The 22,990-nt window shown below is 38.3% G+C and overlaps 1 protein-coding gene across 12 annotated transcripts in view; it reads left to right on the top strand.

The window, feature by feature from the left end:
• Positions 1-22,990, top strand: part of RBM26 (RNA binding motif protein 26) — an 88,086-nt gene that overhangs the window by 35,666 nt on the left and 29,430 nt on the right. For 9 of the 12 annotated variants that reach the window (XM_055130704.1, XM_055130628.1, XM_055130563.1 and 6 more), the window contains exons 10-17: positions 1,726-1,837; positions 3,325-3,484; positions 7,462-7,626; positions 8,380-8,511; positions 10,459-10,530; positions 17,198-17,323; positions 17,915-17,989; positions 22,093-22,260. In XM_055130704.1, the coding sequence (XP_054986679.1) occupies positions 1,726-1,837; positions 3,325-3,484; positions 7,462-7,626; positions 8,380-8,511; positions 10,459-10,530; positions 17,198-17,323; positions 17,915-17,989; positions 22,093-22,260 (1,010 nt within the window). The remainder of the gene's footprint in view (positions 1-1,725; positions 1,838-3,324; positions 3,485-7,461; positions 7,627-8,379; positions 8,512-10,458; positions 10,531-17,197; positions 17,324-17,914; positions 17,990-22,092; positions 22,261-22,990) is intronic. The other 3 variants (XM_055130772.1, XM_055130911.1, XM_055130837.1) reach the window with 1 other exon arrangement.

The raw sequence follows: 22,990 nt of genomic DNA, 5'->3' as shown, positions 1-22,990 counted from the left end.
AAGGGGAAAACATATATTTTCCAGGTTACTCTACTTGCAGGCTTAATTTGGTGTAGTTGAACTCCTTGAAGTACTGATTTCATTTGTAAAGGTAGATTCTTCCCAAGTTCAAATGATAAAATGAGGTGTATAGTCTTGTGCTTGATAGACATTTTGTATTTGATTTCTTGACATGTTAAAATTTGTTATTGTTTTCTGGTATGGCGCAGAAACCAGACAACAAAAATAATAACAAAGAAATGGTGCTGAGGCATATCCTAAATTCATTTAGTTGTGTGTTTATAAATACCAAGAATAGGATTAATCCAACTAATTTGTTCAATTTAAGAAAAAAATTATAAGTTGAATTTTTTTCTGTATGGATTAATGTTTGTATTAGTTTCCCATCACTGTATCACTGTCATCCCGTTCCTCATCGATTTGCTTGAGTGGGCACCAGTAACACCTCCACCGTGAGACTGGTTATTACTGTTTTTGGTATATCGAATACACCATGGGTAGCTTGCCAGGCTCTGCCGTGTGGCAAGATACTCTCGGTAGCTTGCCGGGCTCCCTGAGAGGGATTGAGGAATCGAACCTGGGTAGGCCACGTGCAAGGCAAACACCCTAAGTGTTTCCATATGAACAAGTATTTTATTTATTTATTTATTTTCTTTTTGGGTCACACCCGGCGATGCACAGGGGTCACTCCTGGCTCTGCACTCAGGTATTACTCCTGGCGGTGTTCAGGGGACCGTATGGGCTGCTGGGAATTGAACCTGGGTTGGCCTCGTGCAAGGCAAATGCCCTACCCACTGTGCTATTTCTCCAGCCCCATGAACAAATATTTTTAACTTTCTTGTCATGTGAGATTAACATTAAATATTTAGGTTTGGTGAAATGTACAATGTTCATCAGATTTTCATCTTAGTAAAACTGAAAAGTAGTAGATATTTCCTTTCTTTTATACATGATGAATATTTAGTTTTTAAACTCAAGTATGCTTACTTTTTCTTGTTTGTTTTTGTTGTTTGGGCCATACCTGGCAATACTCAGGGATACTCAGGATACTCAAAGCCAGGAATAATCCTGGCTTTGCACTCAGAAATCACTCCTGGCAGTGCTCAGGGGACCATATGTGATGCTGGGGATTTAATCCAGGTTGGCCATGTGCAAGGCAAATTCTCTATCCACTGTACTACCACTCTGGCTCCTACTATCAAGTATACTTTCAATTATGTAAACTATGAGTTCAAAGTCCAAAGATGATTTATTTACTTGTGGTTTTCTGAAGAGGATGATGACAGATGGGAAGAATGTCATGGGCTTGTAGAGTTTAATTTGGGGCTGAAGAGATAGCACAGTAGGTAAGACATACAGCCAGTAAGCACTTGCCTTGCTTGCGGCTGACTGAGGTTTGATCCCCTTATCCCCATCCTGTATGGTCCCCTTAGCGTCACCAGGAATAAATCCTGAGTGCAGAGCCCCAAGTAATCCTTTTAGCATTGCTGGTGTGTGGTCCTCCATCCCTACCTAAAACTGTTTAATTTAACATAGAATTACTGATTCTTCACAGAAATGAGTTAAAAAAAAATCTTGGCCTGTTATATTTAAATATACATATGGTTTTAAAATGTATGTTTGCACAAAATCCTAAAACTTTGTTTTCAATATGACTTAAGGAGGTAACGATGATATAATATTAATCTCTGTTTTCTTCCCCCTGTCCCTTTTGTTTTCAAACAGATAAACCTCCTAATAAAAGCAGTATGAGGATAGTAGTGGATTCAGAATCAAGGAAAAGAACCATTGGTTCTGGGGAGCCTGGAGTTTCTACAAAGAAGACTTGGTTTGATAAGTAAGCTGGCAGGAAAAATTGAAGCATTTTTATTGTTTAGTGGTTTTATGTGGGCCAAGGCAGGGGAGTGGTGCTTAAGAGGCCCTGGGGGCCATCCCGGTGATTCTTGGCCAAGAGGGTAAGTGGTTCAATGCAGGAATCTGAGGATGCCGTGCTGCTCAGGCCCTTTGGTGCCGGGTATTCCCTGGCCCACCTGGCAGTGCTGGGGGCTTCTAGGACTGCGTTAGTGTTGCTCTGGGAACCATGAGTACCAGGGAACGAACTTAAATTTGACCATTTTCAAGGCATTTCCCTTAATCCATGTGTTATCTTTCTAGCCTCTTGTGCAGTACTTTTTAGAATGGTTGCACTGTTAAGAAAGTATAGTATTCTTGTCAAAATAAAATTAACATTTTTTATAGACTTTCACTAAAGTACAAATTGTTTTCTTATGTGTGATAGAGAACACCAAAAAGAGGATGCCCTTAGATATCCTTTGACATCCAAGCAAAATATCTTGAATTTAGCGATCATTGAGTATAAGGAAGATGATGATCCATCATTTGGGAAGGAAATGTGTGTTTGGGTCTGGGAGGCAGCCTGTTTTGTAAGAGGTAGAAAATGCTCTGGATAGGCATTGAAGATGTCCAAGAAGGACTTCAGAGAGATGCTTTTATTGTTTTGTTTGTGTGTTTGTTTGGGGGCCATATCCAGTGATGCTCAGGGGTTCCTCCTGGGTCCTACACTCAAGAATTACTCCTGGCAGTGCTCTGGGAATCATATGGGATGCCAGGGATTCGAACCCTGGTCTACAACATGCAAGGCAAACACCCTACCTTACCCATACTATCTCTCTGGCCCCACACTTCAGAGAGATGGATAAGGAATCAGAATGTCTGTGAGATGATGATTTTCCAAATTTGCATTTGCGAGAGGAGAGACAAGGATCATGCTTATGAAGCTTTAACAGTGATTTAGTAATGATTTTTGGTTTTGGTTTTATCTTTAGTCCGGTGACTTAAGGCAAGTAGTGTACCTTTTATGGATCTACTGTTTTGTCCTTTTATTCAAGTGTCAGATGTATATGGTATAGTTCCAACAAAATTCTCTTTAAGTTGAGAAATTATTAAGATACTTTATTTGCTTTTTAATCTGTTTTAAAATAGGGCACATTTCAGTAAGCTAGTTTTTGTAGAAACAAAATAAAGGCTATGCAGATTGGCTGAAAGGGGGTTACCAAGACCTTTGCTACTAAGAATTCTAAGTAGGAGGTAATGAGAAATGAAAAGTTACCTACTTACCTGCTGTTTAACTTCTAAAAATATGCTTTTACTACTGATTAGGAAACTTTAAGTTTGGAAGAAAATTTTAATTTACCAACCAATAATTTCAGTTTTGGAAAAAAAAATTAACCTAAATTTTGATTCTTAATTCTTTTGTACTTAATATAGTGACTTGGAATTATAAGGGAATATTATTTAATTATTATTATTATTTTTTTGCTACAGACCAAATTTTAATAGAACAAACAGTCCAGGTTTCCAGAAAAAGGTTCAGTTTGGAAATGATAATACCAAACTTGAACTTCGGAAAGTTCCTCCGGAATTAAATAACATCAGCAAACTTAATGAACATTTCAGTCGCTTTGGAACCTTGGTTAACTTACAGGTAAGGGCCAGAAATCATTTGTTCTCTTTACCTAGTTATTTTAGGAAGGATCTTAATGTAGTAAGAAAAAAAACCTACTAAAGCAGTGTGATTTTAATCTGATTATTTTAGATAATAAATACCAAATAAGTTTGGTAGTAATCAGTGATTAGAAAATTGAACATGAGAAGAAGCTTTGTACTTTAGCGAACGGTGTTACTGAATACTTTTTACTTAGAAAAGGCATATTATTAAGATAATTTTTGTATGTCATTATTATAATTATGATTGGTCGTATTATTAAGTACTTTTTGTCATTATTATTAAGTCATTATTATTAAATTACAGAAAAGTTAAAGCTGTAGTGATAAAATATAATATAATCTAGTATTTTTTTTTCTCCTAAGGGTTTTTTGTTTGTCTTTTGGGGGCCAACATGGGGCATGGGGAAGCACACCCAAAGTGCTCTGGGCTTGACTCCTGGCTCTGCGTTCAGGGTTCCCCCTGGTGCTTTTTGGGGGACCACTTATGGTGTTGAAGATTGAACCCAGGCCAGCTCCTTGAAAGCACTCAAGCACTCTGGCACCATTTCCCTAGTTTTTAAACATCATTTCAGTGGAATGATTCAGTCAGTAAATCATTGTGACTGATTGATTAGTCAGAATTAAAATTATGTTTATTTTTCCTCTTACTTTTGAACAGCCTTCGAGATAAATACAGGCATAATTTATTTTAATTTAATTTTTAGTTGTGTTTTTTGCGCCTCCCTAGTGTTGCTCGTGAGGCCTGGGACCCTTCCTCAAGATTCTTAGTCATCTGCCAACTACAAGGGCCTACGGACGCGGTGCTCCTTGTATGTGGTGCTCAGGACCACCCAGGCAATCCAGCCGTGTTGGGGGCTTTCAGGGCTGCACCTGGTATTGCTTAGGGAATCGTGGTATTGGGGATGGAAACAGTTGGCTGTGTGATAGACCTTGTCCTGTCTGAAGCCCTAGAAGAGATAGAACAATTTTTCAGAGCTGAGGTGAAAGTATATGTTGTTTCTGTTTGTGTTTCTTTGTTCATGGGGTTCTGTCATTTGTAAAAAATACACAGGAGTACATGTGTGGAAGGGTGATTTGATGATGTGTGTTGTGGTGCTCTCTCTCTCTCTCTCTCTCCCCCTTTCTCCTCCTTCTCCTCTCTCTCTCTCTCTCTCTCTCTCTCTCTCTCTCTCTCTCTCTCTCTCATATGTCTCTGACCCTTACTTCTGACTCTGACGCCCTGTGACTTTACAGTCTTAATTTATATAGCAATCACATAGGGTGGTGATACATAGCTGGGTTGAACATTAATTAACACATCAACACAGAGGGGTAAGACCACCCCTCCAGGAAATTAACTCAAGGATAAAATCTCAGCTAAGGATTTTACTCCAGATTACTAGGAGATCCGCTTAAGGGCGGGATCCCATCCAGGGTGTGTCGCTTTTTTCTTTCCTCTAAGTAAATTTACTTCTAGTATTTCTAGCAGTGTCATTCTGTATGAGCACAGTAAGAGATATATCAGACTTAAAGTTTGGTTCTTCCTGAGGACATCTCACTATGTATTTCAGACACAGTCCTCAGGCCAGGTTAGTCTTCCTAACCCCAGCAGGGTCCTAATCTCGTCGTTACTTTTGGATCATGACAGCATTTGTCTATGACTGTGCTCTGAATTTATAGTTGAGTATTGTGGCACTTTGGCCTGGCCCATTTCAATGCCAGGGTAGCCCACAGCTTGCCCTGGGTCCATTCAGTTTCTCTTCAGGATCCTGCTTTTGGGGTGTTAGGAACTAAGGTCAACTGAGTTGAGAAAGCAGATGCCCAGGCGTAAATATTATTTGTAGTCAATCAACTCCCAAGTTACAAGAGCATAATATTAACTGTCTTCCTGTGCCCATACAGAAAGGATATTGCTTTAAGGTAAACCAAGTTCCCTGCGGCAAGGCTGAAAGGACATACTCAATGTTATCCTACAGTCATCTTTATTGATCCTTTTGCTGTATCTGCATACTGACATACTTGTGTAACTAAGCATATAAAATAGGTGCTTTTGAAAATCAATTTAACTTCATCCTAATTTATATTATAATGTAGATTCAAATTCCAATTATAAAATGCTCAAAATCATTCTTATAGTGAGTAATTGTTAGATATTTGCTATATGCTTTCTGATTTATGAGTTATTTACTTCATAACACTACAGAGTGGGCATTATTCTCATTATTCTCTTTGTGGATGAGAAAGTGGAAACACAGAAAGGTTTAATAATTTTTCATCTTCCATGGGTATAACAGGCAAAGTTTTAACTGGGTTGCTTAATTCAGGTCAATTTTGTTCATACTCACTTTTTATTGTTTTAAATTGTCAGTGGTTTATATACCACACTTTTGGAAAACACAGCTATTACTGAAAGAACAGAAAATTTCAGCTGAAATGCATTGGATGTTGCATATTAGGTGAATGGGTCCATATAATCACATACTTTTTAGAATCAGTTTCCTTATTTGTAAATCATTATTGTTGTTATTAAGTTGATCTTTATAGTTTCTTAACCTCTCCTAGTCTTGAGAATGTTAGAATTACAGATTTGGAAAAAAATTTGTTAATTTGTTTTTGTGTATGGGGTGGGTGGGGGGTCAGGAGACGATGCTGGGAATCAAATCCAGTGCTTCATGCATGGGAAGCATACACTTTACCTGTGAGCTACAGCCCTAGCCTACAAACTTGGAAAATATTTTGTGTGGAGTTTTCTTAAAGTTTGTGGTTAGAGCTTACTCTTTTCAATTACTATACTACTGTTTCCTGGTATGTTTTGTGGATCATATCCCTCATTAATGAGTATTTCTCAGAGTGTTGGAGATTTAAAAAAAAAAACATCACTTTGAACTGTTACATAAAATATTTGTTTTTGATACTGTAATGCACAATTTTTTTTTTCTTTTTGGGTCACACCTGGCAATGCATAGGGATCACTCCTGGCTCATGCACTCAGGAATCACCCCTGGCGGTGCTCAGGGGACCATATGGGATGCTGGGATTCGAACCCGGGTCAGCCATGTGCAAGGCAAACACCCTAGCTGCTGTGCTGTCTCTCTAGCCCCACAATTTTTTTTTTAATTGAATCACCATGTGAAAAGTTACAAAGCTTTCAGGCTTAAGTCTCAGTCATACAATGATCAAACACCCATCCCTTCACCAGTGCACATGTTCCATCACCAAGACCCCAGTATACCTCCCATCCCACCCCCACCCCCCGCCTGTGTGGCTGATGATTTTCACTTTACTTTCTCTTTACATTGATTATATTCAGTATTTCAACAGAAAACTCACTATTATTACTATTTGGAATTTCCCCCCAACAATCAGACCTGCTGAAAAGGCATCATTTGATAATTTGTTTTCCATTGCTGAGAATGGAGAGCATATGAGGTTTTGGATTTCTGGTAGTTTAGTAATTAAGTCCAGACAAATTTCTGCCAGAAGTCGCATCATTGCAAGCTTGTACCTCTGTTTAGTGGGCCTTATAAGATGGTGGTCGCTGGGAAAAGGTAATGCCGAGAGAGAAAGACCTTTCCCCTCCCGGAGCGGCATGGGGCTGTAGCTTACTTAGTTCACAGTGTAGAGGCATTTCTGCAAGAAGCCGTTGGGTGCTAAAAGTAGTTAGTTGGCCTCCGGGATCATGGGTGTTCAAGAACAGAGCTGCCATTCATGTGCGTGCGGCTGCTTCGGGTCACATCTGGGCAGAGCTGTAGTGCACAATTCTTGACTAAGATTTTCTAAGTGTTCTATGTCTACTCTGAATAATCCTCAGTTAACTGTATCCTATGTAGATAAGTAGAGTGGTAATAATCTAAGTACAAAGAAGTTTAAACATAGATTCTTACTTGGAAGAGCCAGCATTTTAGCTTAGGAATTTTGCTGTATAAAGCCATAGATGTGTTTGTAAATGCACTCTATTTCATTTCTAAACCTTAGGTTGCCTATAATGGTGATCCTGAAGGTGCCCTTATTCAATTTGCAACTCATGAAGAAGCAAAGAAAGCAATATCTAGTACAGAGGCAGTACTAAATAATCGCTTTATTAAGGTTTATTGGCACAGAGAAGGAAGCACCCAGCAATTACAAACTTCTTCTCCAAAGGTAAGAGAGAAATTTATGTGAAATTAATGACTTCAAAAATTCTCCGGGGCCCATGCAGTAGTACTGTGGGTAGGGTGCTTGTGCCTTGCATCGACCAGCTAGGATTCTGTCACCAGTACCCCAGGCCCCTGAGCACTACTGGGTGTGGCCCAACTCCCAATCCTAGGGGGGGAGAGAGAAAGAGAGAGGGGGAGGGAGGGCGAGCCTTAAGTTCAGGTAGATTTTAGTTAAGATCTTTTCTTTCATTAATTGTACAGACTTGAGAAAGTTACTTAACTTTTATCCTCTCTGTCATGTATTGAAGTTAATTCCTAGTTTGGACAATTAAAAGATCTATGTAAAGTTCTAGGTGGATAGTAGTCTACTTAGTTCATTGTAGCTGTGCGTATTCCAGAAACTCAGGCTATGGGTTCATCTTGGAAAGCTTTCCTTCTCCTTTTCTTTCCTCTTTCTCTTAACTGTGAATCAGTCAACTATGTTACATTAATTACCTGTAGTATAGCAGCTCCTTGCCCCCTCAGTTTATTTTTTTTTCATTAGAGGGAGAAGAGAGTGAAGGATAGATTCCACTTTCAGTTTTATTAAAAAAAATGTTTACGCAAAATATGTATGTGCAAAATATTGTGATTATAAATCACACTGAAAGTAATTTACACTTTCAGTGTAATTCTGCATGGCAATTTAGCAGAAAAGCAATGAAATTACTTAAATGCTTATGAACTAATAAGCTTGTTTAACAAATTTTGTTTTGAGGTCATACAGCCGTTAGTCCAGCAGCCCATTTTACCAGCTGTGAAACAGTCAGTCAAAGAGCGGTTGGGTCCAGTACCTTCAAGTACTCTTGAACCAGCAGAAGCCCAGAGTGCCAGTTCAGACCTTCCTCAGGTAAATGAAGCCTTACAGTTGGGCTTATTGCATGAAGGACTTTCAGTATATTAGTTTTGTTGATTTAAATTGTAGTTAGATATATGTCTATATAAAAATATAGTAGTCTATACATCTTTGAAATCAATTTGTAAGGTTTTTTTTTTAACCATTACCATAAGATTTTTTTTCATAATATTTGAATTGTAAATTCTTCTCTAATACTTATTTTTGAAAAAGAATTCTCTTCCACTTTATGGAGATTTTTCAGCAAACCTGCCTGAAAAATGATAGTCAGTACACATCAGTCAATCTTACTGCTCTGTGACCTTTTACTTAACTTGATTTCTATTCTGGAGATAATTATTTAGTAGACTGGCTTTTGGAGACTCAGACTCTCAGGTTTTAACATACTATATCAAATTACTTACACCGCTCTCTCAGAGCCTTGTATCACTTATTCCTGACTCTCAGATATGCTTCTCCATATGTTATTCCCTTCCCACACCCTTCCACATTTGAGTGGCAGTTTCTTGATTCTATACCCACAGTCTCTGAAATTTAGCTTTCCTTTGTCTCTGGTTGTTTCAGCATTTGCTATGTGTGAGTGTTAGGATATGGTGTCCTACATAACTAATGGGTGCCATCTTATTATTATTGTCCTAGATAATTCCTGAGGAGTTAAGATACTGAGATTCTATTTTAAAAATGCAAAATGTAATCTGGTAAAATATCAGTTACTGAAGAAAAAAAAAATCAACTCATTCCCAATCCCGTTATCCCAGATTGCCAAATAAAGTGCACTTGGCTAAAAAAGAAATATATTTAAGAAAAGTTTCATTTATAGTTCTCAGTTAAAAATTGTTTTTTGGGGGGAAGAGGGGCACTCCCAGTGGTGCTTGGAGATTAGTGCTCAGGGATCACTCCAGGCTGTGCTGGGGAGAACCATATGCAGTTCTGGGCGTCACACCTGATTTTGGCATTTGCTGGACAAGCACATTAACCCCTGTCTCTTTATTATTATTAACTTTTTTTCGTATATATTTTTTGTTGTTTGGGCAGCACCTGGTTAATATCACAGATCACTGCTGGTGATACTTAAGGATTCTGGGGATTAAACCCAGGTTCGCTGCTTGCTAGGCAAATGTTCTACTTGCTATACAATCATTTGGGCCCTAATTATGATGATGATGATGATGATGATGATGATGATGATGATGATGATTTGGGGGCTGTACCTAGTAGTGTTCAGGATTTACTGCTGAGTCTGTGCTCAGGGATTACCCCTGGTGGGGCTTGGGGACCATTGGGGTGCTGTGGTTCAGATCTGGGTTGGCGCTCTCCTTTATTAATTTTTAATAGTGTTCCCAATTTTGCTTGGAAAATTAGGGACCATTCCTGGTGATACTTGGGCCCTGCAACATAAGGGTTTAGCGGTTGGGCCCACTGATGCAGTGTTGCTTGAGTCTAGTGATATTGAGTGCCACCAGGGCCCCACATGCTGGTTGGGGATGCTGAGTAGTCACGTGGTGCCAGGGGTCACACTGGACACCCCTCGTGTGCATGCTGTTTATCTCCCTGCCTTGTGTGAGTTGCCTCCCTGTTGGAATCATTTCTCTGACCCAAAAGGTATAACTTGAGGATCAGGCAGATATAATAATTAGATCATATTAGGAAAGTCCTAACTTTTTTATCAACATAGAATTCTAAAAATCTATGGTTCTGTGTCATGGAAAGAACCTTGGCAACCACCTAGTTCAAACTTATCTTTGTAATATTTTATGATAGAGTAATAATGCATATTGTTTGTTTTCCACACATATTTTCTTTGAAAAGGCTCATTCTTTTGATTAACATTTATATCTACAGTGTTAGTATTACATGCTAGTAGAATGAGAATGTTCAGCATCCCAGTGAACTTATACATGTTTGGGGAAACACTGAATATGTCCATTTTAATTTTTTTAGAATGTAACTAAGTTATCTGTGAAGGACAGGTTGGGTTTTGTATCAAAGCCATCTGTTTCAGCAACTGAAAAGGTAAGAAGAATAGCATGATGTGTTTGTCTTGGCTTCATAAATGTTTTCAGATGGCATCTTAATTTTTTAATTTTTTCCATAGTTCTAAACTTTTGCTTCTTAATATTATCTGTATCTCTTTTTCCTACCTTATTGCTTTCCATTTGCTGAAAAAGAAAAATACTGCTTACCTTTTTTCTTTTTTGCTTCAGCATTTTAATACTTGTCACTTGCTGTTTTCCATGTGCTTCATACTTAATGTTTTTTATTTTGTTCTATTTATAAAGATGTTGTGTGTTTAATGGGAAAACTTTAGTGCCCTAATTGAAAAGGCCATGAATTTAGAATTTAACTTGACTTTCAGCTATGACTCATCACTTAACTAACTGCATGGCTGTGGGTAGTACTCTTAACCTTTCTGAACTTTTCTTGTTACTGGTTAAACGGTGATGGTAATAATTGTCTTTCTCATGGGAATTTGTGAGGATTAAATAAAATAATCTAAGTGTTTTGTGACTGGAAAAGTGGGATGTAAGTGTTGCTAATACCTTTTATAGCGTAGCCTGACAATCCATTTATTTCTTGTTTTTAAATGATTTGGTAAATACTGATTATTTATGGACTTAGTTCTACATAACTGGTACTCTTTTTCTGTTTATGTATGAATGAATACTTTGATCTTAAAATTTTTTTTTTTTTTTTTTTTTGCTTTTTGGGTCACACTTGGCGATGCACAGGGGTTACTCCTGGCTCTGCACTCAGGAATTACCCCTGGCCGTGCTCAGGGGACCATATGGGATGCTGGGATTTGAACCCGGGTCGGCCGCGTGCAAGGCAAACACCCTACCCGCTGTGCTATCTCTCCAGCCCCCGATCTTAAAATTTTAGGATTAGATAATCTAAGGCAGTAAGACCCCAAAATAGTCTCGTAGTTTATCTATATTTTGAGCTACTGTGTTAGGACTGGAATCTGTGTCTTGTATTTCTAATGTGTGATTCTTCCCATTGAGAAGATTATGTAGGTAATTGTCTGCCTTGGTAAATTAGGGATCCCATGAGATAACGGATCTGCTCTCTTCCTTGGTTTTCATTATTTAGTGTGTTAAACTTTGGCATTTCTAGAAATTTGATTCTGAATCTCATTTTGTTATCATTCCCCCTACCCCTTGGGCATCTTAATTCTTTAGGCATGACATCCTAAAATGACTCATTATTTCCTGTATAAATGAATCCCCTCGTCTCTGGAAGTGGTACCATTTTTCAAGTTGTGCAACCTAAATGCTGTAGAGTTATCTATTTACTAGTATATGTAGTTTCTTTCTCTCTCTGCCACCTTCAGTTCCCTGCTTCTGCCTGCAGTGACATTGCTGTTACCCCACCCCTTACCCCCAGTGTATGCTGCCACCATCCTACATCTTACTGGTAATTTCTTATGGGGGCTTTCATTTCCTCAGGTAAATTGCTTGGTTTCTAGTTCATCATATCTTAATTATTCCAGTTCTGTTATTTCTGCTTTAGCGTTTTTTGTGTGTGTTTATGTGTGATTTTCCTGAAGTGCATTTCTTCGTGCCTAATTGAATTCTAGTCAGTCTTTTAAAAGACTAAATATCTTTCTAACCTCTTCTGTATAAGCTCCTTATTTTTCCATGATAGGCTCCTTTTCTATGAATGCATTGTTTATGCTTTTAAATTCAGTAATATTCAGATACTTTCATTAGATTTTTTTCCTTGATAATAACTAAGGAATAAAAAAATAACAAGATGTGTTGTACTTAGCACAGGACTGTACAGTTTGGGAAATTCTAGACACATGGCATTGTTTAGATTCTGTTTTATGTCAAGACTTACGCTCTGAAATTGAAGAGTATACAAGTTACAATTTTTAAAGAATCTATTAGATTGTTTCATGCTATTTTCATTATTGCTTTTTCCCTTAGTCCTTTATTTATGTACTACAGTTTTTACACTTTTTTTTATGTAGCCTTAGGATAAAAGGGATAGAGAGTTGGAATTGACTGTGTAAATTCACTTAGGCAGTCACCATTAACTTAATTTATGAAAAAAATCACTAATAGTTGTAAGTTATTTATGAAAAAATTGCTTGGTAAATATTAAAAACTGTTTCAGTGAATGTAGGTATATAACTTTTAGTCAGCTTGTTTATAAGGTGGTATTTTACTTTGCTCTTTCTGGTTTATGTTTCCCAAGTCTAATGGTTTTGCTACAGAATCTTTAGAAGATTTTGAGAAGTCTTAGAGAAAATAAAATGTTTTCCATCAGTAAATTTTGGTTTTGGGGCCATCCTGGGTTACTTCTGGCTCTGCACTCAGGAATGACTTCTGGCGGTGCTCAGGGGACCATATGGGGCATTGGGGATTAAATCTGATTGCCACCTTGAAAGCAAGTGCCTTACTGCTGTAAGTACTGCTGTACTTCTATTCCACCATCATTAAATCTTACCGAAAAATACTCTTTTTTGAGGAAGGTGATGAGTTTATTGGTCACATTCTGTAGTGTTCAGGGGATACATCTGTAGGTACGAAGATTGTTCCCTGGCAGTGTTTGGGTACTATGCCAGGGTATGAACCTTGGCCTCTTGCATGAAATTATGCATATTGAGCATTTGAGCTATCTCCCCAGCCCCACAAATATTTTTAAATTGAAGGCAGTAGGATGCTTGAAACCAACACCTACGGAGTATCTTTTGTGCTTGTTAGAGCAAATAAGTACACAAATAGAAAATTTGATTTCCTTCCTACAAAGCCATTGAGACCCATTAGTGGTTTGCATTTAAGAGTCACACTGTCACACTGCCATCCCATTGTTCATCGATTTGCTTGAGCGGGCACCAGTAATGTCTCCATTGTAAGACGTGTTGTTACTGTTTTTGGCATATCAAATATGCCACGGGTACCTTGCCAGGCTCTGCCATGCGGGCGGGATACTCTAAGTAGCTTGCTGGGCTCTCGGAGAGGGACAGAAGAATCAAACCCGGATTGGCCATGTGCAAGGCAAACGCCCTACCCGCTGTGCTATCGCTTCAGCCCTACTTAAGAGTATGTCAAAGAATTGAAAGTCATGGAACTTGAAACTGATTTGTTATTACTAAATATAAAGATATTTCAGTGACTAGTAAATAGGTATTATTTGGATAGTTATTAATGAAATGTTTGAGCACTTTTGCTAACTTTGAAAGTTTGTGAAACTAAAGGTGACATTTCTATACGTCATCCTGGTTAACTTGTTTTTTTTGGGGGTGGGAGAGACTTGGGCCACACCCAGTGGTGGTCAGGGCTTACCTTTGATTTTGTACTCAGGAATCACTCCTGGTAGTGCTTAGGGGACCAAAAGCAGTGTTGTGAGTTGAACTGGAATTGGCCATCTCAAGGCAGGCACCTAGACCATTCTTCAGCTTATCTTGCTTAATTTTCCCTAAAACTCTCTTACAAGTTCTAGCACGATGAAGTGATTCAGTAGTGTTCTTACATTTACTGTATCAATTTTCGCATATCAAATTTAGAAGGATACATTGTTGCTTAGCAGTATTTTATGATTTCAAAATATTTGTTAATCCCCTTAATGTTAATTTGTTAGCATCTGTACCATGAATTTTTGTTTTTATTATTATTTTGTATTTGTTTGGGGGTCATATCTATTGCTCAGGGCTTACTCTTGGTTCTCTGCTCAATGATCATTCCTATGCTTGGAGAACTGTGTGCAGTGCCAGAGATCAAACCAGTGTCGGTCACATGCAAACACCTTACCTGCAGTTCTGTCTTTCAGTACATGGAGTCTTTGAAAGGAAATTGGTGTATAGTAAAACTTTAGGAATATGCGTGGCATTTGGACTTCAGCTGATTATTTGACAACTTATATTCTGTATAATGTCGAACAAATCTTTTTTTGAGGAGCCACATCTGTGGTGCTTGGGGAAGCATGTAGTACCAGGGGTCAAACTTTTGGTTCCCACATGCAAAATACGCATTCTAGCCCTGTGTGGGTTTCCTTGACCCATTAAACAAATCTTAACTACATTGCCAATGAAATACAATCATTTCTGCATTTCTCGACCTGGGCTAAATGGCCCCTTGTGTTGGTTCCCCAAGATATTTCAAAGGAGACAAAGATGAAAGTCACATAAGGGAGCAGAAGAAGGGAGGTTACGGAGTCATGGCACCATGCTAACAGTAAGGTGGAGCCACAGAAATGAAGTTCAGAAGTGGGTCATGGTCTGGAAAATGAGACACTGTTCTAAGTAACCTTTTGGATATTTAAACGTTTTGGGGGGTTATGTGTATTGAACATGTGCTCTAACACTGAGCTACATCTCTTGTCCTCATAAGCAGATTCTACTTTTCAACTCAAGTTTTGAATTTAACAGAGTTTTGATGTGAAACTTGGCAGGTATATGACAAGAAAGGAAAATCAGGACCATTTGTGTTACCAAGAATAGGTCTGGGGCCTCTGTAGGTACTACATGTACTCTAGTCCTTTGAGCTATCTCTCTGACCCATCTTTATGAATTTTGGTGTCATTAATAGTCTCATACTTGAACTGTACTTAGCTTATGATTGATAGATATCTAATATTTTACTTTTTTGAAGGCTACCTGCTAAATTTAATCTCTTGAATAGCTGGCTTAAAGTAGTAATATGTAAAGTAGAGATAGTGGTGAATAAGTATGTTGGCTGAGGTTTCTGAGAGTTAGCATGGTAGCAGCTCCTCAGCATTCAGATTAATGGACAAATGTTTAGCGTCTCTGAACATCTCCTAAATCATCTCTAAATCCACTTAAAAAAATTTTTTTTAATTTACTAGTTTACAGCATTGCAGAATTTCAGTGATAGATTTATTGCAAAAACCATCAAAAAGATCCTTCTACTGTTCTTATCCTAACCCATGTTGTTTTCTGTCTAATAACCACCACAGTGGTCACCAAAATTAGTACCAAGTTTAGGAGGTTTTTTTTTTTTTCCTGGCCAGTTTGATGTAGTTACTTATATTTCACATATGAATAAAATCATCTTAATCTCAAATTTTGCACGTTTTTGTCCTAAATGGCACAATTATCTTTGTTTTTTTTCCTTTTTTATTCCAGAGTAGCTACTCAGTTGCATATGTATACCACCGTTTCTTTATTCTTGTGATTGGATCATTTTAAGATCTAGTTTCTTAGCAACTTATAAATACATGATACAGTATTACTTTAGCCACCATCTGTACATTACATCTCCAGGACTTAATTTTATAATTGCATTGTATATACTTTATAACTAATTTTTAAAATTTTATATTATTTGGCCACCTTAAGATAATTTGAAATTAGAAAATATGGTTATAATGATTACTGTTTCCAATTTATTTGAGTATAGGAATGGTTTTTTAAATTTAAATTTGTGCAATACTTACATAGAAAATACTTTATGAAGCACTCATTTGGCATTTTCTTCGTCAGATTATCTTTTGTGTTCCTTTATAAAGTTGTTTCACCTTTTTAGGAAGGGGCAGGGGGCACCACAGTGTTACTTTGAGACCTTTTTTTTTTTTTAGATAATAGTTGTGCTCTGTGGAACTAGTCTAATTGGGAAGTACCAGCATACTATATGGGGTGCCAGGGATTGAAGCTGGGTTGGCCACTGCAAGCCTTACCCACTATACTATTGTCCCGGCCCCTTTTCTGCTTTTCTTAAGGGGTGATATGTGTGTGGTTTAGTGTGATGGGATGGTACTAGGTTAGGGATCAAACCAGGGTCCCACACATAAAAGGCTGCCATGTTTCATCCCAGCCCTACCTAAAAATTGTTTACTTGGATTGACTTCAGAAAAGTTGTCCATTTGATCGCTCACATTTGATTTTAATTTCTCATCACTTCAGACAACTTAGTGCAAAACAGGCAAGTTTTTTTGAGTATCTGGTGATACTGCTGAAGGCACTAAAGTTAGAGCAATGAATGATGTCCTTCAACCCAAACTGTTTGGATTCTGAGGACATTTAGACCCCATCGAGCAAGTTGAATTATTTGATAGATAAGCTTAGGTTCTCAGTTTAATATGTGTAATTACTAGAAGATGCTCAGTGAGAAAAGAGGTTTGTTTTTTGTTTTAAGACCCTTATTGTGTAGACAGAAAGATATACATAAGTTACCATGTTATCAGATCATTTTGACTAAATATTTAGTAACTGAGGAACAAAATTTTCAGAAAGGACCTGGGAAAAATAAAGAAATAATAAAGATTTGTAAAGGTCTTCATTGAGTGTGATGAATTTAAAAAAGAAGTTTTAAAAAAGAAGAAGCTATACAAGCATAGTAATTGAGAAGGAAGCAATATGAATAATTTTAGAACTGTGAATTGAAAATAGTATTAAACGTTGAGTGACAGCATCTGGTTTTGTCGTTGCTGTATTCTTATGTACGGTTACTGCTTCAATAATAAATAGATTTAATAATACATTTTTATTATGATGACAACTTTTGTGTATTTTTGCTTTTTCTGTAGGTATATGGTGATAATTTAAAATTTTTATTTTATAGTTTCCTTATTCATATCTTTCCTTTGAAAGCTGTAAATGTAATTTAGTTGGTACACATATATAAAACATTGAGTTCATTTCTCAGTTTTGAAAACGGGATTTAGGACATTGTAAATGCTTCATAAATATTTTAAGAAATTGAATTTGTATTGGTAGGTGTTGTCTACATCTACTGGCCTAACAAAAACAGTGTATAATCCCGCTGCTTTGAAGGCTGCACAAAAAAACTTACTTATTTCCACTTCTGCAATTGATAATAATGAAGCACAGAAAAAAAAGCAGGTAAGTCCATTTAGTATGCTACAAATGTATGTAGGAAGCTTTCGGAGTACATTTTTCAGTGCTCTTTGCAGTGCAGTTAAAAGGTGTCTTAATAATTGAAACATTGGGATAATTCAGTGGTAGATGCCACAGGAATGAAGTTCATGATGGTATAGATTCCATCCCTGCTACGCCCAAGTGCCTGAGGGGGATCCGTCTGCTGTGCTGTTTGTGATCCCTGGTCCACAGCACAGTGTCCAGGTCTTTAGTGCACAGCAGCTAAGTATGTAAGTCCCTGTGAGCATCATAAGCAAATGTGACCTCTGGTGTGCACTGCAAACAAGTGTGGTGACCTCTATTGATCGCAGAAACAAAAAGAGGGAAACTGGACCTCTGGGGCCACCTGAGTGGTGCTCGGGCTGCTGTGCTGTAGCCAGTGAGACGTGGGGCCACGATTCCAGGGAATGAGTTGGGATTCCATGCATGCAGGCCATGAGCCCTCACTGTCTTCTCTGCCTTCTCCCTGGCTTTACCCATACTTCTTTCCTCTTGATTAATGATTGAAAAAATAAATAGAAATGCAGTAATGGTCATTTTGATTCCTTTCTCCAGGAGGCACTGAAGCTTCAGCAAGATGTAAGGAAAAGGAAACAAGAAATTTTAGAAAAGCACATAGAAACACAGAAGGTAACATATTGAAGTGGCAACATACAACCATTATAACCTTAAATTGTTTTACAATATATCAGCCATCATGGGAAATAGATCTCAGAAATATATTTCAATGGAATTCATCATGGTCAAGTGAATATCAATGATAATGTATTTATCAATAGATAATATATTGGAGATGAGCATATATTAATTACTAGGTTTAGGATTGGAGGATTATAAATTGAACATGATCCTTAACTTGAAGAGAAGCACTTCTTCAGCGGGGTGGCTCTATAGTAGTTTGTTCTGCAGATGGTGTAATGGAACCTTTCTTTAGTGTTAAATTATGCCTTTACTTTATTTTTTTGGGAAGCACTATGATTTACAATACTGTGTATACAATGTTCCAACATCACATCCTCCACCAGAGTGTCGCCAGATTGATTTAGGATCATCTAGTCCTGTGTTGTCATTATTGACTATTAGCCACACCGCCCAATTGGAATACTCATTAAAATGAGTCTAATCCAAATTGAGGTGTACCCAAATACAGTAAGTAAGGTATACATCCTATTTCACAGACGTAATATAAAGTAACAATGGGCCTCATTCCCCTAACCCTGAAAGAGCCCCCAAAACGGCAGTGTTAAGTATGAGCAAGGAAAGGCTGATAAAATCTCAGGGACAAACTAGACTGCCAAAACGAAGAAGGTCTAAAATAACTGTACTTTCAACGCACGTACGCTGGCATGGGAAGCATCCATTGAGGACCTGATGGTGCAAGCACAGAAGATCAGGTATGACATCACTGGTCTGACCAAGACGAGAAGGCACCAATCACATCACGCCATTTTCAACACTGGAGAAGAACTGTTCCTCGGAATATGCGACAACAGAGGTGTCAGTGGCGTCGGTGTCCTGGTGTCCTTGTTAACACAAACTTGGCCATGAGCATTGATTCATTCGAATGCCTAACAACCCAAATTGGGACGATTACGCTTGAGTAGGTGTGGCTCACTGCCGGCAGTTTCTGTCTTCGTCATCTACGCACCAACATACAACTACGACGAAGAAGAAATTGAGAAGTTCTACATGGAGTTGGAGAAATTCTATAAAGACCACACCTGCTACAAGATCATTGACAGTGATTTTAATGCCAAGATAGGACTGAGAAGATCACCCAAAGAACTCCACCTTGGGACGCATGGCCTAGAAAGGAACGAACAGGGTGAGAGACTGTCTGAGTTCATCATGTCGACCAAGACCATCCACGGTAACTCACAGTTCCAGGAGGCCGAATCTAAATATAGGACATGGGAGTCTCCCAGTAGACAGTTCCACGACGAAATTGACCACATCATATTCAGTCCATGGTTTTGCCTGACCGATGTTGCTGTTGTCTCCAAATTACAAATGGGATCGGACCACCATCTCCTTCGTGCAAAATTCTACTTCACAGAGCGGGGAGAAAAGTCTGCAAAATTTAAGTCTAAGAAGGCAACTCCCAGGATGACCACCAACTGGGAGCTCTTTGGCACTATTGCAGCAACGTGGGAAGATGCCGTCCTTGACAACATCGATGAGGAATAAGATTGACTGGTTCAGGACCAGTCAATCTTAATTGCTCGAGGAATGCCGAGAGTGGGAAAGCCACAAACAGATCTCTGTCTTCAGAAACTCTTGAGCTCATTCGACAACGTGGTTTGGCACGAGCCTCAGGCAATCACAAGCCAATGTCCTAGCTCTTGAAGCTGTTCAGAGAAGCGATAAAGGAAGACCTCAAAGAGAGAAGGGCAGCAGTGTTGGCTGATGCAGCAGAAGCCAGGAAAGGTATTCACAACGCTCGCCTGTCCTTCGCCAACTACAAAAACAAGATGACTGCCCTCTGACGTCCTGATGGATCTATCACATCTTCCAGAAGAGCAATAGAGAGGATTATTCACGACTTCTACTTGGATCTGTTTGATAGCCACGTCCACGTGCCCACATACCAAATTCCGCAGGATGGATATGTCATTCCCAATGTTCTCCCTTCTGAAATCCAACACGCCATTTCGTTGGTAAAACGCATACAGCACCCGGTCCAGACAAGGTTAGACCCGAACATCTGAAGAATCTGCTGCCAGTACTCGTAGTACATTGGCTTGGCTCTTCACAAGCTACCTGTCCGAATGCAAGGTTCCGTCCCAATGGAAAACCAGCAGGACCATTCTGTTACACAAGAAGGGAGACATCCACGACATCAGCAGCTATTGCCCAATCTGCCTGTTGTCCGTTGTCTACAAATTGTTCACTCGAGTCACCCTGAATAGAATAGGCCAAACACTAGAAGGAGGACAACCAGGCGAGCAAGCCCGGTTCCGAAAAGGAGTCAGCATGATCGATCTTATCCAAACGGTGACCAAGCTCATTGAAGTTTCGAGAGAGTTCAAGATGCTGCTCTGTCTAACGTTCATCGATTTAAAGGCCTTTGATTCTCTTGAGATTGAAGCGGTCATCGAATCCCTAGCCAAACAGGGCGTTCAAACTGAATACATCAGGATCCTCCTCGAGCTGTATGAGGAATTCACCACCTGGATCTCACCATTCTACAAGGAAGTGATCATTGGCAGAAAGAGAGGGTTTCAGCAGGGTGATACCATTTCACCAAAACTCTTCAGTGCCACCCTCGAAAATGTCATGCGACAACTGGAATGGGAAGGAATGGGAGTGAAGATAGACAGTCAGCAACTACACTACCTCTGCTGCACTGATTCTAACTTCACTGATTCAAACATCATTCTAATAGCACCAAACATTAGCTAAGCAGCACCAGTGCTGGCCGACTTTGACCGCGAGTTGGAAAGGTCCAACTGCAGCTGAATCTTACCAAGACAATGTTCACGAAAAACGAACTAGTCCCCGACATTCCATTTGCTCTCTATGGATTGGACATCTCCGAATGCAGCAGCTACGTTTACCTGGGTCAAGAACTCAACATGAGGAATGACTTGGCACCAGAACTGCGCAGGAGGAAGAGAGCAGCGTGGAATGCCTTCAAGAGCATTGTAGAAATGGTTAAGAGGATGAAGAAGCTCCAGGCACATCTTTTCGACTCCACCATTCTTCTGTATTAACATAGGCCTCAGAGACTTGGGCCCTACGCAAACAGGATGAGAACTCTATTTGGGTAAAGAGGAATCAAAAGAGCTATGCTTGGAATATCACATTTCACTCAAAGTAAGAGAAGGAATCAGAGTTCCGACCTCCATTGACGATCAAGAATCAGTGACGCTGTATCATTTGCCAAGGCTTTGAAAATCAGACGGGCTGGACACGTAATGCAATTTAGAGATGACCACTGGACTAGAGCTGTTACCGACTGGATTCCACGGAACATCAAAAGACTTTGTGGCCGCCCACCTATGAGATGGTCAGACTTTCGTCAAAACCCTGAATGAACGGTTTGAGGCTCTTCGTGTTCCTGGAATGAGCAGATACCATTGGGCTACGCTAGCATGTGACAGGGACGAATTGAGATGTTACTGGCACCCACTTGAGCAAATCGAGGATCAACAGGATGACAAGTGACAAGTGACACAGTGGATATAAAGGAAAAAGGGAATGCATTTTAATAGTTCTCACTGAATTGTGACATATTGGGATATGCTAGGTTAATAGATCATATTGCTTGTTTGTTTTATGTGTTATCAAACTAAATTATACTTTTCCCTCCTTTTTAATGTGAGACTATTAGAAAATGAAAAATTTCGTATCTTGCATTTGTATAGTGCTTCAGTTTTACTCTAATTGTGTACTTCATTAGTGTTTGGTCTTAAGTATAGAAATAAGGTTGTGATAATTAAAATATTGAAAATATAAATGTATCTTTTCTAACTTAAACTTAAAAATTGTTGATAAAGAGGTATGCTTTATACTGAAAAATGCTTTTTACTAAAAATTGAAGCTGTCTTTACTCAGAATATATAATATTTTGTGATGTCTTCCATTTCTTGTCACCTTATTTCTGATTCATGTTGAGGTTATCTTTACATTTTGTTATGAATACACAACGTGAAAGTAGTGGGAACTTATTTTTTATGTGTTGTTATTGTTTTGTTAGAAATAGTAGGAATAAGTATTTTTCTTCTTGGCAGATGTTAATCTCAAAACTTGAGAAAAACAAAGCAATGAAGTCTGAAGATAAAGCTGAAATAATGAAAACTTTAGAGGTTTTGACAAAAAATATTACCAAGTTGAAAGATGAGGTCAAAGCTGTTTCTCCTGGACGCTGTCTTACTAAAAGTATAAAAACTAAGACTCAGGTATTTTCATTTGTTTTACTATTCATATTACTGGTTTTTAAGAAACATGAAAACACTGTATTAGTTAGAACATAGTTTTTCTTTAAGGTACATTAGCTTGAGATTTAATCATTGTTTGCTGTCATTTTCCCCCTCTTCATTAATAAGTAAATATAAGTAAACAAACTAGTAATTTAAATCTTTTTGGATTATGTTTGGAAGGTTAATTAGGAGGATAGTTAACAATAATCAGGAAAAATTAACTGGAGAAAAAAATTTATTTGTATTTGAGTGCTTAAAGAGTTTGGATTTATTTTCTGAGTAGTTGGGAATAAAAGTAAATGAACAGAGAATTAACATTCTAATAGCACTGTACAGAATGAATTAATTGAAAGGGGGGAAATTCTAGTGTATTATTAACTCATTAGATAGAAATAAGTGAACAAGATAATTTCAGGTAGTTTTTAGATTTTTTTTTTTTAAATTGGAATTTATACTTCTTACGTATGTCTTTACAAAATCATCCTGTGTTATACTGGTACTTCTGATTCTAATCTAACACCATAGTGCTTTTCCTTTTTTTTTTTTTTTTGTTTCTGGGTCATACTTAGCCTTGTCCAGGACTTAATTCTGGCTCTGAACTCAGGGATCATAATTGACAGTATACAGGGGACCAAATGGGATGCTGGGGATGCAACCTGGGTGGGCCATGTGTAAGGCAACAGTTACCCACTATTCTGTTATAGTGGAT

Source organism: Sorex araneus, chromosome 1 (assembly GCF_027595985.1).
Source record: "Sorex araneus isolate mSorAra2 chromosome 1, mSorAra2.pri, whole genome shotgun sequence".
NCBI classification, from domain to species: Eukaryota; Metazoa; Chordata; class Mammalia; order Eulipotyphla; family Soricidae; genus Sorex; species Sorex araneus.
This window is presented reverse-complemented; position numbering and strand designations above follow the sequence as displayed.